This window comes from Labeo rohita, chromosome 20 (genome assembly GCF_022985175.1).
Source record: "Labeo rohita strain BAU-BD-2019 chromosome 20, IGBB_LRoh.1.0, whole genome shotgun sequence".
Taxonomy (NCBI): domain Eukaryota; kingdom Metazoa; phylum Chordata; class Actinopteri; order Cypriniformes; family Cyprinidae; genus Labeo; species Labeo rohita.
In genome coordinates this window covers 20,162,240-20,178,016 of record NC_066888.1, presented here as the reverse complement: position 1 = coordinate 20,178,016, position 15,777 = coordinate 20,162,240, and the positions used below count along the sequence as shown (strand labels likewise).

Below are 15,777 nucleotides of genomic sequence, written 5' to 3'. Positions count from 1 at the left end.
ACTGTTTTTTTTGTTTAGTGATAGTTGTTCATGAGTCCCTTGTTTGTACTGAACCCTTAAACTGCCTGCCATTCTTCAGAAAAACTCAGTTGTCCCAGAAGACAAAATATGTTACATTTGCCCTGATCTTCAAATTCAAAATTGTAATAGTTGCATATGAGTCCCTCAGTTGTCCTCAGTGTGAAAAGATGGATCCCGAAATCGTAGAGTCATTGTTCAAAAGGGATCAAATACACAAACACAGTATTAAGAATCAAGTGTATGTAAACTTTTGAACAGGGTCATTTTTATAAATTCAACTATATTTTCTATGTATATATACTATACATTATTTTTGTGGACTATATGTCAAAATCTTTTATGTGAAATATCTTATTAAGGTCAGTACTGCATTTTGTATGATCCCTTTTATTTTGGTAAAATAATGAACATTTTGCAGATTTTGCAAGGTGTATGTAAACTTTTGACTTCAACTGTATGTAAAACCATTATATGGTTTCTGCCAGTATCAGACTGGGATCTTGATGCATCTTACAGACTCTGTTTTCCTGTTGAAATTTTCTTATGCTACTTTTAGTCTGTATAATGATTTGATCTACATAATATATCTACTCTAAGAAAGTCTGTAAAAGTAGGGCTCGGTGTACTATGTAATTTTCCTCATTGAGTTTTAACAGGTGTTTTACCCATATTATGAATTATGCATTGCCTTATGTTCTGTTTAAGGGTTGAAGGAAATTCAACAAAACTCAACAAAAAAGGTACTGGTAATTTTCTGCCAGAACATTATACTTTTTTTTTTTTTTTTTTTTTTTACAGTTTTTACAGTTTACAGTATATAATCTTATATTGTCCCTGTGTTGGTTTCTTTTGGCTCTTTTGCTATTTTCAAAATATATTTTTTTGTGAAGTTTTGTTTTTCTGTTTATAGATCTGAAGACTTTAAAAGAAACTTTAACACATCAAACATTCTGTTATATAATATATATAAACAGTGTATTTTATTTCATTATATTACTGTTGATTCTGTTGATAATTGATGATTCATGGCTGTTAAAACAGACATGAATCATCAGTTTGTTAATCCTGTTTACTGTTATCATCAATCCACAATGTATAGCGAAACCTTGATTTTGTGCTGATGTGAGTGGTACGTTATATTGCACATCGCCATACTGTACATAGAGGCACGTATGCAGGCACGCACGCAGATACTGATACACTCATTCTCTCATTAACATGGTTGTTAATTCTTCACACACTTTTATCATTCTTTGAGCCAGACATCATCCATGGCTTATGGACAAATATGTGAACCTGACCTCAATATGGTATACTGTAAAGGAAAGATATTATCAAACACAGACAGTTGCGCAACTACTGCAAGATAACTGTTATCTAATCAAACAGACCACAAAGAAAAGCCCATTTGTGAGGGTTTGCATAGGTGACTTTGTCAGTGATTTTATTAGTTAAATAAGTATATATTGTTATTAATTATTATTAACATTGATAATAATAATAACACCAATAATAATGTGTTTTTTAAAATCCAATTTATAATTTAAACCATTTGGGACTCCTGTATTGGTCTGTTGTATTGTAAATGCTAAATCAATTGTACCGTGCTAAAGTAAAAACACAAAATGCAAAAGACAAAAACAAAGTATTTGTACAGAATGTACAGTGTATTGCCACAGAAGCATTTGAGGTTTGTAATACACACCTTTATCAACACACTCTGATTACAGGCAGTTTCAGATAAGGGTTTGAGGTTGAAAAGTTCTGGGATGCTGGATGTTGTGCAATAACGGCAGCACAGACTAATATATGTTAAATAAAAAATAACTTTAATGTAATGCAAATATGATTATAGTTAGTAAACTGAAATGGCAAGCATCAAAAGAAATAAATCCTGAAAACCTATTGCTATGAGTTTTATATAATTTTACAATTAAACACTTATTTTTATATTTATTTACAAAGTGAATAAACTCTAGTAAATATTACATTTTTTTAAAGACTCCTCAGCTGTATTGTTTGAGCTTACATACATTTTTAGAAGACACATTTGTTCATTTACATGCTACATGGACTTTGATCAGGAGATTTGAGTTGGATCCAACCTTCGTTCTTGCATTGATGAGCTTATCTTTTGTCTTAGGAGGCAAGTTGCTTACCTTTTCGAGTAGATAATGCCATGGATTTTTGTACTTCGAGTCCTCCATGATATTGTGTCCTGCCCTGCCATTTTACTACAATCAGAGTTCTTTGAATAAATTAAATATAATAAATTTCTGTTGTCTAGACATGTGGACTTTCAGCTGACTTAATGCTGACTGATTCAATGGATCTTATTTTGCTAGACTTTCAAACTACTACACTGATGCCTGAAATCACTCTCAGTGTAGCATTTGTTAGATACATTGGTTTAGTTTAGGCAGGGCCTTCTATGAGTCCTCACAGTGGGAGTAGGAATTGCTTAATATGGCGGACATGCTGTGCAATAAATACAAGTACTCACACACTTTTGCACATGTGACGCCCAACACTGCATCTACACTATATCATGATTAACGGAAGAATGCAGCTTTGTGCATTTAAACCATGGAAGATACACAGAAGACAACAGATGGTAAGAGTTGCTCTTTTTCACTATTTTGTTTTCTATTTGTAAGAGGTTATTAGTTTATAGTTAGTGCAGCCATATCATTTTGGAGAGAGGAGACATTTCCTTGCAGTCTGATTGGTGCTGATCTAATGGGTGGTTGATTTTATGCCAAATAAACAGACAAAAATCAATCATCTCAACCCCAGAAACCAGCATGTACTGTTTGTTTTGTAGTTAAACTTCAAATCAGATCCTAAAATGAAAAAAAAATCTATAAGCTGGACTTTACAATGCAGAACTTAGAGTGGTAAGCTTTTCACCACATGAAGATTTGGCCTATTTTATTTATTTATTTATTTATTTTGTTTAATTTTCAAATTAATTAATAAAAAAATTGTCAATAAAATATTTTACTTTTTTTTTAAATTGTTTACATCACTAGTTGTAACTACTTGGTATGTTCTATGAGATAAATTCAACTGATTATACATATTATACTGATTTGCTCTGAGTATTTTAATACGTTATGTTATATTTAGATATGTGCTGTATTTTACTATATTTTTATGTGTTTATTTTTGTTGTATTTCACTTTATGAAAATTGTTTTTCAGCAGAACAGAGGCATGGAGTCAACATGGTATGGAAATATCAGCACACCTCCATGGAGTGACCATAAAGTCCATTGCCCCTGTGTGTCTGAGGTACATTTATATCTGTCAATATTAGCTGTTTGTTTTTTAGCTCAGTGTTATCATGGTCTCTCATTCTAAAAAATACTTTGTAAACATGGGAGGTAGTCTATGGGTCTGGGGTCCATTCCATTGAGAAATCTCAATGTATATAAATACAAATAATAGAAAAACATAAAAGAAGTTGTAATTGCATAAACTGATTCATGCTGATTCATGCGATTACAATATCTTGTTATTCCATAACAAGAGCAAAGGTCATTTGTACAATCATAGATCAGAGATCATAAGTGTTTTTCTGTTTTGGAGAGATAGGTTGTTTTTCAAATAATAAAAAATGAAATGAAAGGGTCTTTTTATGTCAACAAGCCCTTATTGAAGAAAATATAAATCCCATTGCATTTCAAAATCATAACATGAATTTTTGGAGAGAACAGAAATCGCATATATAGAACTTTTCAAAAAGATCTGTTTTGGAACGTATCTGAATGTTGTGAAAAATATCTGTTTACAGAGATATACAGTAGCATAATATTGAAATATGACAAGCTGTGTATGCTTAGTTTGGGCTACATGAGAAATCACAAGGCAACATCTGCTGCCTCCTGGTGGAGACATAGAACATAATTCCAACAGACTTTTCCATCTCAAACCTGCGAGTGCTATAATTTTGTAAATTATAGCCTAAAAATTATTTTGTCTGGGAATGTTGTTCAGATGGTCAGTTTGAGCTATTAAAACATGTAAGACCTCATAACTGAATATTAAAATAAAATTCCATATTTAATATAGGAGGATGTTATGTGGGGTAAATTGAGTCATTAGGTACCAAGCGAGATAGCGGAGTCATTTCACGCCAAGGTAGTATGCAGTGATTGGATATTGATTTAATAATAATAATAATAATAATAATAATAATAATAATAATAATAAATAATAATAAATAAAATAAAATAAAATGTATATAATCTAAAATAAAAAGTTACCACAATAATACTTGACATTCATTTTTTTTTTGGGGTGGGGGGTTGTAATAATATTTACAGTTAATAAAGTCAATAATATTATTATTAATTTTAAATATACTTCATTTACATTTTAGCTATTAGGCTTATGTTGTCAAACGTTTCCTCTGTTTTACCAGTGAAATTCTTGTAACGAAGAATAGAAAGAGAGAAGGATCTTTAAAGACAAAAAGCAAGTTTTACAAGCGAAATAGCGAGGACAATGCAGCAGTTTCCAGCTGCAGAAAAGTACGTGCTTTCTTTTCCGCTAGCGAACTGTTCTTTTTACAGTATATTGCAATCTGCTCTACTTCGAAGTGTACGGACTCGTCCAAAGAGTAGCGTGGGGTTTTTACTCTCGCTAGAACGAAATTAATAATTTATTAACTATTTGTCTTCAACCATAACGCAACATGAAACATGCGTTTAGAATGTGAACGTTCTCAAATATAATACTGACATCCCTTTCTGAGATACACGAGTCCCCCCTACAGTGTAGTGGTGGTCTCGTCCATTGACAGCGGAGCAGAGCTGTGTGTGTGGTGTCAGGTCTCTCGCTCAATGATGAGGTTTCAAGTGCGCCTTTGAGATGTTATGGAGTCTGTAGAATATTCTGCAATTTATAACTTTCTTGCTTCGCTTTTATTAAAACAACATTCTAACTTTTAGTCTACAGGATCGACCGGTACGTGTAACCATACCTTATTTAGTTTTTGGTTTGTATATACAAGCTTCTGTTAGTTTTTTCATGCAGCGAAAATGTTGAAAGTTTGGTGAGGACACTCCTTCTTCAGGACCAGACGGACCAAGACTACAGCTGACAAATTGCTGGACATATCAGTTCTGTTTCTTAGAGGTAAGTTAATGTCTTTTTTAAACCTTTAATTTATTTTTTCATCATATGCCGCTGTTTGTAACCTATTATTTACATGATAGCGGTCCATGAGAAGCAATACATGGCTTTTTATAGCATCTAAAACAATGAAGTTCAGGCTCAGTACTGGTTTAATGTCTCATTTTAGCAATCTGTGATGGTTTTCACAATGGTACCTTATGTTATTTTTGTATTTCTATAAATATACGCCATAAAAATCGTTTGGGTTGTTTTTAATGCCCAGGAAAACTGACCTTATGATGCTAAGTGACTCTGTTTTATCCTTTCATATTCATCTGATTCCACCCAGAAAAGTGAGGTAACACTTTATTTTAAGGTGTCCTTATTACACATTACATGTACGTACTATTATAATAACAATAGATGATGCATAATTACATGCAAGTAACCCTTAGCCAAACCCTAATTCTCACCCTAACCATATAGTAAGTACATGTAGTTAATTAATATTACTCAGTACTTTAAGGTATAATTACACTGTAACAAGGACACCTTAAAATAAAGTGTAACCTAAGGTGACTTCTATATGAATATATTAAGTTAGTTACTAAATATAACTGAGTGTATAATAATTACACCACTTGTGATAATTCCCTTATGTTATATTAATATTTGCAGTGCAGCTTTTCAATGGCAATGTCTGAATACGGTCTGATAACAATAAGTTATTCTTCCAATTCAGTTGCCATTTGTATTCATAATTTCTCCTGTATTATGATCACCTTGTGGGTCACAGCATGATCTTCACAGCAGGAGTAAGCGGTCGATTTCCCACTTTTCCAATCAAGTCTCTCCATGATGCCTTGCAATCATCTCAGTGGCATACTTGCCAGCCTGCCGTCAATGTCAGAACAAACCGGAACCGTTGTCAACATTACATTTTCATTTCCATCTCTAGTTCTATTCTGGTTCTGGTAAATACCAACGGAATGTGTAAAATTGTTTCTAGGAAATTCATCCTCCTCGGGAAATGTATTGGATGACCTTTTGACATCATTACATTTAGCGGCAAGCTATTTCGGGTAAAAATACCCTGAGTTCGCAAACGAGGGTACAAGCGGATTGTTTGTTTTCCTGTAATTTTACGGTCCACCAGAGCAGCAGAAAAACTGTTTTCTGTTCTACTGATCTTTTGACACCTGTCAGGATGCATTTTAGTTAGGCCACATTGGGGAATAAAAGGCTTAATGAGCCTCACACACATACACACACATGCACAGTTAATTGAGGTGATGTTTTATGCATGATGGGTCAAAGATGAATACTGTACAACTACATGCTGAATTGCACTGATGTGTACAAAGTGTGTCCCTCACTTTCCAAGTAACGTTGGCTATTTGATCCGTGCACATGGCAACCGGGCTCATATTTTTGTTTGATTTGAAAAGGGTGTAATGAAAGCTGTTATCTGGAAATGAATTAAGGGCAATAGTTACACTGTATAGCTTTTCGCACTGGACTGTGAAAAAATACACGTCACGTGAGTGTGTGGAATCTGGAGGCGAGACACAACATTCACGTTTTCCAGAGTGGCTGCGTTATAATGGGGGCTACTCTAATGAGAGGAAGAAGGGTAACAAAGGCAAGTTTGTGCAACCAAGGCTACTGGGAGTGAAACTGGAAACTAGGGCTTGTGTGGAAATCATAGAGGAATGTTTAGTCATTCGATGCAATATAAAAGCTGTGACTTATTGTGACAGAAAAGTCCCTTCAGAGACATGGCAGGCAAAGGTAACATATTTGGTGAGAGGAAAGTGCAACAGAGGTCAGTGTAATAGAAACTGGCATTTAGAACAAACAGAGAAAATATGTTAAACTAACAAATGCTAATTTATTCTTCTGGACAGACAGTTTTACTAAATGAAATATCACTGCAAGTGTGTCTGAACTGTATGTATTGGTCTTTTTCCATACATTGATTGACATTTACAAACTTATTTTCACCCTTAAAGGGATAGTTCACCCAAAAATGAAATCGCTGTCATGATTTCACTCTTTCTCTCAGGGCGTTCCAAACCTGTATAACTTCCTCTGGAAAAATTGTAAACTCAAGAATGTGCCATTTTTTTTTTCTATGCAGTTAAAATAAATGGTAACTGGAGCTTTCAAGCTTTTAAAAGGATCATAAAAGCAGTCCATATGACTAATGCAGTTTCTAAAGCTGTGCAATAGCTTTGTGTGAGTATAGCTTCAGTTTACTGTAAGTGATGACATCATGCTTGCCTTGTTCATGATGGTTCATGAGCAAAAACGACTGCCTGATTTCAGTGAATCAGTTTATTTGGTTTACAAAACTAATCTGAACCAGTCATTCTGGTTCAGTTCACATATTAAACTCAAATGACTGCTCCTTTATGTTGAGACTGTCAGTGCACGACAAGTGAAAAGATTAGATTTCAGTCATTTCTGAGCAAGTGAGTTGGATCTTTTAGTGAATCAGTTTATTTGGTTCACATGACTAATAAAAATGAATCAGTCTGTGCTGTTCTTAAGTTCTGCTCAATTGACTAATCCTCTATGTTAAAATTATCAGTGAATAACAAGTGAAAGACTTCAATTTCAGCCTGTTTGGGAGCAAATTGTTCTTTTGAGTTGGATCTTTTCATTGAATCTGTTTATTCGATTCACAAAATTAAACTGAACAAGTCAGTCTGATCCAGTTCTCGAGAACAGCTAAACTGACTTGTTCTCTATGACTTTAGCGAAAAGATAAAATTTGGTCTATTGCTCAGACAAAACATTTCCATATAAAACATACTGTTTAAACTACGTTTATGATCTTTTAAGGCTTTAGTTCCCATTCTTTGTGAAAAATGGCCAGTAAATTTCTCCTTTTGCATCATACGGGTCATACAGGTTCAGAATGACTGACATGGAAGTATTAGAATGATGTAAGAGTTAAAAAATTTTTGGCTAGTTATGAGGTAACATGAGAAGCATGAGGTCATTTTTTGGGATGTTGACATAAGCTCTATGGTTTCCCCAGTTTTCTTTATGGTGTGTGAGCGCCACTTGTATCATTTATAGAAAAACGGCAGTTGTGAAACCACCTGTAAAGCATTATGGTTTGTGACTTAAATGGCAGAGGATGCTTTTGAATCATGAGGTACTGGAGCATAAAGTAATACACCATCTGCTCTCCACCCACAATTCATTTGAGGAGATGTGTCTCACACTTCGCTGTTCTGATTAAATTTTTTTGCAAAGTGCTTTTCAAGCATTTGGAAAATGAGGGCTGCGTTCGACTCCTCACTCCTCTCATCACGTCTTTCATTTTGGTTCCTCTTCACAGAGAATGAATTTGAGGGCCTGATTCTCAGCTCTAAATATGTGCCCCCTGTGATGTTGTTATTTCTGCTGGATCAGGGCCTGTGGGGACCCTACTTTTTCATATTTTTTCCATTTGACAGCATGAGCTTACATTTTTTCCTTCAGAATGGAAAGTTCTGGGTTACTTGTGGCTTGGTGAGTGTCTGCGGGAAAAAGGGAGGGAGCAGCAAGCTACGCCCATGTTTATGTCTGTGTGCCTGCGTGCTGCCAGGCCAGTAGCTTCACCCATGTGACTCGAGCCAAGGGAGGAGCCACCTTTATGATGGCCCTGACAAACGGAGGAAAACCGTTTTCTGAAGAGGTGGACATGTCTAGAGAATCAAGTCTAAATGCCTAGAAATGTATTTCTGTTTCTTTCCAAGATAGTACGTTCTTAAGAAAGTGTAGCTGAACTAAAATTAAGATATTTAGATATTTACAGCATCTTTGAAAAATAAAAAAAGGTTTTTAGGTCATAGTAACTCAGTAAATCATGAGTTTTTTATTTGGGGGGGAATCTGTCGCAGTGTTGCTCTCTGGATGCAGCACGAGATAGATGGCAGAAGGTATTTTAGTCACAGGAACACCAATTTATATCTATAATGAGCCATGATCTCACTTGCCACCCTGCAGTCTTGAAACCAGGAGCTTGTGAGCTAAAGTAGGACATCCTGCTACACTGGAAAGAAAGATGCTTGCCTGAAGATATATTTTTGCAGAGGTCTGATAGTAGCCAATGATCTTTTTAAAACCTAGTTTAAGTTCCAAGATTTGAAAAATATACTCTTCATGTTCATGTTAATTTCACATAGTTTTGAAAATATAAATTATAAAATGTCATCTAATGTAACTCTCAAGTAAAAGTTTGCATACAATTTAGCTAAAAAATTATGATGCTATTTATTTCTATTTATATTTATTAATCATCATTGTATTTATATAAACATAATAAATATACACAGTATACACACATATAAGTTTTGTAAATAAAAACTTGTATTTTGTAAACAATTTATCACGATTAATTGTGATTAATCGTTTGACAGAACTAGTTCAAATTTTTTTTTAGGATACAAAAATCATTTTTTCTAAGATATAAACGATTGTCAAGTAGGGCTTTATGAGGTTTGTTCCCCCCGTCCAATTTCCGATTTTTTTTCCTCCAAATTCCATTGTTTCCATTTTTTTCTACATTCCATTTTTTCTGTTTGATTTTTTCTAGACTCTGTTTTAATGGTTAAATTTAAAAAAAGCATGTCCAATTAATTGAAATCATGAAACTTACACAATTTCATAGCAATTTATTAACAATTTAACAAATATTAAATTTTTAAGGCCTCTGAAATACATTTTATTTATTTATATGTTTTATTTTTACCAAATTCTGTTTTTAATTAATTTTCTGGATTCCATTTTAATCGTTTCATTATACTTTCTATTGTACTTTTTCATGTGACTATGTTCTGCAAGGTTAATCATATAATTTTTTTCTGGATGTTTGTACTGGTGGTTTTGTTCAAATCGCGATTAATCGTATCCAAAATAAAAGGTATTGTTTACATAATATGTGTGTGTGTACTGTGTATATTAATTATGTATTATACACACACATGCATGTATAGAAAAAGTGTTATGTTTATATATTAAATATATTTAAATGTAATATAAATGATATTAATATAAATATATACATGTAAATATTTTCAAAATATATACTGTATGTGTGTGTCATAAACATTAACAGTAGACACATATATTATGCAAACTAAAACGTTAATTTTGGATGTGATTAATCGCGATTAATCATTTCACAGTAGTAGTTCAATTTTTTTTTTTTGGATACAAAAATTCTCTTTTCTAAGATATAAAAGATTGTCAAGTAGGGCTGCAAAATGATTAATTGCGATTAATCACATTCGAAATAGAAGTTTGTTTACATACTATATGTGTGTGTACTATATATATATATATATTTTTTTTTAAGTATATATAAATACACGTATATATTAAGGAAAAATATGTTAGATTTATATAGAACCTTTTTTTATTTCTATATAATATAAATTATATACAATTATTGACCTTAATACTGTAAACAAGTCAGATTTAGAAAGGAATATGAACAGATACACGGAAGACTGTAGGAAGAAGCAGTAGTAGAAAGAGCGTGAATATGAGAGTGAGTGCATATGGTCACGTAGCTTACATAACCTATCGTTAAATTTCACATCCCTGCCACCTCACCGTTTATGTGGTCTTTATATGATTTGTTTAAATAGAACGAGCAGTGCCTCACACTCTGCCCCCTCTTAACGCCGCGAGCACAGGCTCATGTACAGTAAGACACACCAACCGTTCCAAATTACCCACACACATGCAAAAAAACACATCTCTTCATCATCTCCCTGGTAACCCACGCCGACTTGATTGTTGCTAAGGGGGTCTGGTGACAGTTATGCCCTCATATTAGCCTCCCTGAATGCAGCTCACTGCCCTCCCCCTTTACCCCACTGCAAAGGAGTCAATAAATTCTCACCTTAACAAGATATTAAATGGTTTCCATGGATACCACGATCCACTCCCTCGGTTTGGAAGGGTAACACGTTTTCCATTATTCCGAAACCTACATCTGGCAGAGGAAATGTGAATCTCTTTATTGTGGCTTGGGTAGAAAGTATAAAAGAGGCTAAGTTTGAGTTTAAAATAGCTAAGTAACTGCTTTTTTGTGTGTTTGTGCTGACAGGAGCAGCAAGGACCTGGGAATCGTCTGTGAGAGAGTTTCGTCATGGGTAAACAGAACAGCAAGTTGCGACCCGAGGTCCTCAATGACCTGCGGGAGAACACAGAGTTCACAGACCACGAGCTGCAGGAGTGGTACCGCGGCTTCCTGAAGGACTGCCCGTCTGGCCACCTAACGGTAGAGGAATTCAAGAAGATCTACGCCAATTTCTTTCCCTACGGTGACGCTTCGAAGTTCGCGGAGCACGTCTTCCGCACCTTCGACACCAACGGCGACGCCACCATCGACTTCCGGGAGTTCATCATCGCTCTGAGCGTGACCTCACGCGGAGGCCTAGAGCAGAAGCTCCGCTGGGCCTTCAGCATGTACGATCTGGACGGCAACGGATACATCAGCCGAGCTGAAATGCTGGAGATCGTACAGGTGAGGTCGTTTTTCTTTAGTACTTCCCTTCCTTTTGGTTTCATTTGCATTTCTGTATTTTACCCGTCGAGTCATTGTTTTCAGAGCAGCTTGTTCCACATCAATATTGGCTCAGTCTAATGTTTGGTGATACAGACCTCCTGAATAAACAGATCTCCTCAATCAAGTGTTCCACAGGCCATATGGTCTTGCCACAAACGGTGGCCAAACACAAAGGCTTTGTTCGCTACTTCAAAGGGTCTGTTGACTCTCCATGTTAATAACGTAGATGGCTCTTTTACACCTGCGACCGAGGACACGTTATAAAACAATATCTGAAAGTGACATTAAATGCGTCTGGCTGAGAAATGAGCTTGTGATCATTTGCATTGATTACGCTGATATGAAGCGTTAAGTGACAGCTGCATTATGGAACTTTAGGCAGTCTTATCAAACTTGTTGCTGCTGAAAACCGAAGCCTTTGCATGTGACGACAAACTACCATATGCTTTGACACACAGTTACATTAATCTTCACAGGCGATTTATAAAATGGTGTCGTCTGTGATGAAGATGCCTGAGGATGAGTCGACGCCGGAGAAACGCACAGATAAGATATTCCGACAGATGGATACGGACAACGATGGTACGCCTCTTGAGATCTGTCTCCCACTCACTGTTAATATTTATATGGACTCTTAAGTTGAACCACACAGAATGTCATAGAAACTGCACTTGGAGAAGAAGGGAAAAAACTTAAAAAAAATAAATAAATATATATATATATATATATATATATGGCAAACGATTAATTGCTATTATTGGCATGCAAAATAAAAGTTTGAGTTTGCCTAATATATGTGTGTAATTATTATGCATATATAAATACAAGCACATTTATGTATATTTTTAAGAAATATTTACAAGTATATGTATTTATTATAATTTTATAGACTTTATATATAAATAAAAATATTTTGTACATAAATAACATATTTCTCTTAAATATATACATTAATTTGTGTGTATTTATATATACATAATAATTACACACAGTACACACACATAAATTAGGCAAACTCTATTTTGTATGCCATTAATCGTTTGACAGCCCTTATATATATATATATATATATATGTATAATTACATATACATACATATACATTGTCAAATAGTCAGAATTTCAACAAGTTTATTTTTCTTACTTGGTTCCCAAATAGGTTTTTATTAAGCCAAGCCAAACTGTCTTATGTAACTAAAGTAAATTTAACTTGTTTTAAGATGTTTAGATCTGGAAAACAAGGCAAAAATACAAATTTAGAAATTTTTTTCACAGTGTCCATGGCAACATCTTACACACAGATAAACCAATAAGCTTTATTTAGGATTCATTTAAAGGATTAGTTCACTTGCACAAAAATTTCTTGGAGTTTTCGCAGCTCTATGTCATCCAAGATGTTCATGTCTTTCTTTCTTCAGTCAAAAAGAAATGACAGTTTTTGAGGAAAACATTCCAGGATTTTTCTACATATAGTGGACTTCAAAGGGGTTAAAAGTCCAAATTAGTTTTAATGCAGCTTCGAAGGACTCTACATGATGCCAGATGAGAAATAAGGGCCTTATCTTGCAAAACGATCAGTCATTTTCTAAAAAAACAAAACAAAAAAAACAAACAAAAAAAATGATATACTTTTTAACCAAAAATGCTCATCTTGCACTAGCTCGACCTCACGCATTATGTAGTCACGTTGGAAAGGTCACGCATGTCGTAGGCGGAAGCACCGGCCCAGTGTTTACAAAGCGAATGTGCAAAGAAAGTTAAACGCCCTTTACAAAAATGAGATAGCGTTTTTCACCCTATCGTACCTTTCTGAACGTGAGACGAAGAACTAACCACTTGTAACTTGTGACAAGTCATAGATGTGCAAGTCGCATTTGTGGTTAGAAAATGACAGATCGTTTTGCTAGATAAGACCCTTATTTCTTAGCTGGGATTGTGCAGAGCTCTTTGAAGCTGCACTGAAACTGCATTTTGGACCTTTAACACATTGATCCCCATTGAAGTCCACTATATGGAGAAAAATCCTAGAATGTTTTCCTCCAAAACCTTAATTTCTTTTCAGAAAGAAAGACATGAGAATCTTGTCTTGAGTTCTAATCACTTGAGTTCTAGGATATTTCATCAAATTTTGCACCACTCAGATGTTGATCTTGGAAATGGGTGAAATAACCTTTTTGTTGTTGTTTTTCACATTTATAGGCAGACTGTCTCTGGAGGAATTCATCAAAGGTGCCAAGAGTGACCCTTCTATTGTCAGACTATTGCAGTCTGACCAAAGCACCTCTCGACAGTTATAAATACAGATCTTAAAAGCAGCTGACAGGAAACCACTCACATGCACACTGAAAAGGCAAATTTTGCAAAGTTAGTTTGCGTTATAAATGAAATTACGTGCGTTAAAAAAAAAAGTTTTTTGTTAATGGGTGGTTACCTGTTTCATCAGTATTCCGGCCTGTTTTGGTCATAATATCTAGGCCTGGTCAGAATTCTAAAGAACCCTTGAAACATTTGTCAGAATTCAGATATTTATATTTTAAAACGTACTCTTCGGATTATTGGTTGCATTACACTGCATTGCAGATTTTTATCCACTCAAATGCTCTCTAGAATGAATATGTTAAATTATGAAGTGACTTCATTAAGCGATGACCTATTTAGAATTCTATTTTCACGATTGTTTGCATTCCACTCAAAGCGGTAAATGACTAGTCAGTACCACATGCAAGTTCCTAGAGATGATGTTTTGTTTGTAAATATTCCATTTGTTTTGCATTCATTCCAAAAATCTGTCTCAGATATCTCCAGAGCACTATTTGCATGCTTTTAGCATGTCTTAGTATACATAGTATTCATACTAGGTGATTTTTGATTTAATGTCGGGTTTTATACATCAGGTGGTCTAGCTGCATTCAGAGCGGCCTGCTATCCTGCCAATTGAAAAGTCAGACTGTGTGTTCTACTTGATTTTAAAAGGAAAGTATTGCTTCTTTAAGTGGGTAACAGAACATGCCAATATTTTGGTGTTGTTTTCAACATGGATAAAATATGTTGCTCAAGCATCAAATTAGTGGGTTTGAAGGACCATGTGACACTGAAGACTGGAGTAATGGCCACTGAAATTATGCTTTGCCATCACAGGTGAGATATTTTAAAATATATTAAAAGAGAAAACAATTATTTAAAAATGTTAAAAAGATATATCACAAGAATACTTGTTTTACCATATTTTCTTACCATGGTTTCTTACTGAAACCAAACTTTTGAACAAAAAGTGGGGTTTCATTTCCATGTATTTTGAGTTCAAATGTAGCATTTAGATTTAAAATTTTGAATTTTTTTCTCAGGAGGTCAGAGAATGATTTGAATTATAATGTGCATTGATAAACTCTTTTAATGGGCAGTCGAATCATCCATAATTGTTTTCTGCATTCAAGGTACCAAGCATACAGTCAGACTTTTAACAGCCATTTCTTCCCTGAAGGTAAAAAAACAGCAGCCATCAGCCTTTAGGCTGCTCATGAATATTTGAACGCTGTTGTGTGTGTGTGGACATATGGAGCAGATAGAATGGCAGACAGGTGGTTAGTTTCTATTTGTCCTTTCACCAGTCCAGTGTCAACATGTACAGTACAGATGATTTGGATAAGTAACACTTCATGTCAAATATAGTCTCTTCAAGCTCTTTGTTAATGGAAACATTGTTTTATTGGATATTGCTCTTAATTTGCTCTTTTGCATGTGTGGTATCTCAGTGCTCCCTTAGAATTTTTTTTCTCTGTAAAATGACTGTTGAAGTGAAATGCCAAAACGAATATTTGTACTGGATACATATTATATATATAGATATATAGATTTACGAGTCATTTCTAATTTTGTATAGTGTTAATTGTGCTGTAAGGAATGACGGTTGACGAACGTTAAATTGCAGCTGGGAATGGGATGTCCAGCCATATTTTTGTGAAGCCAAAGCATCAGTGCGAATCTAAATGTTGTATCTTTACAGTGTATGTGTCTGCATGAATTCTCAATAAACCACTGATTCATAGGCCACCAGTGTTGTAAAT

General features: G+C 34.6%; 1 protein-coding gene across 1 annotated transcript; it reads left to right on the top strand.

The window, feature by feature from the left end:
• The first annotated feature begins 4,712 nt into the window (after positions 1-4,712).
• Positions 4,713-15,763, top strand: hpcal1 (hippocalcin-like 1). The gene is made up of 4 exons (XM_051138592.1): positions 4,713-5,162; positions 11,254-11,673; positions 12,192-12,297; positions 13,913-15,763. Exons 2-4 carry the CDS (start codon positions 11,296-11,298, stop codon positions 14,008-14,010), a joined length of 582 nt encoding a protein of 193 aa, XP_050994549.1. The 5' UTR covers positions 4,713-5,162; positions 11,254-11,295; the 3' UTR covers positions 14,011-15,763.
• Positions 15,764-15,777: the final 14 nt, after the last annotated feature.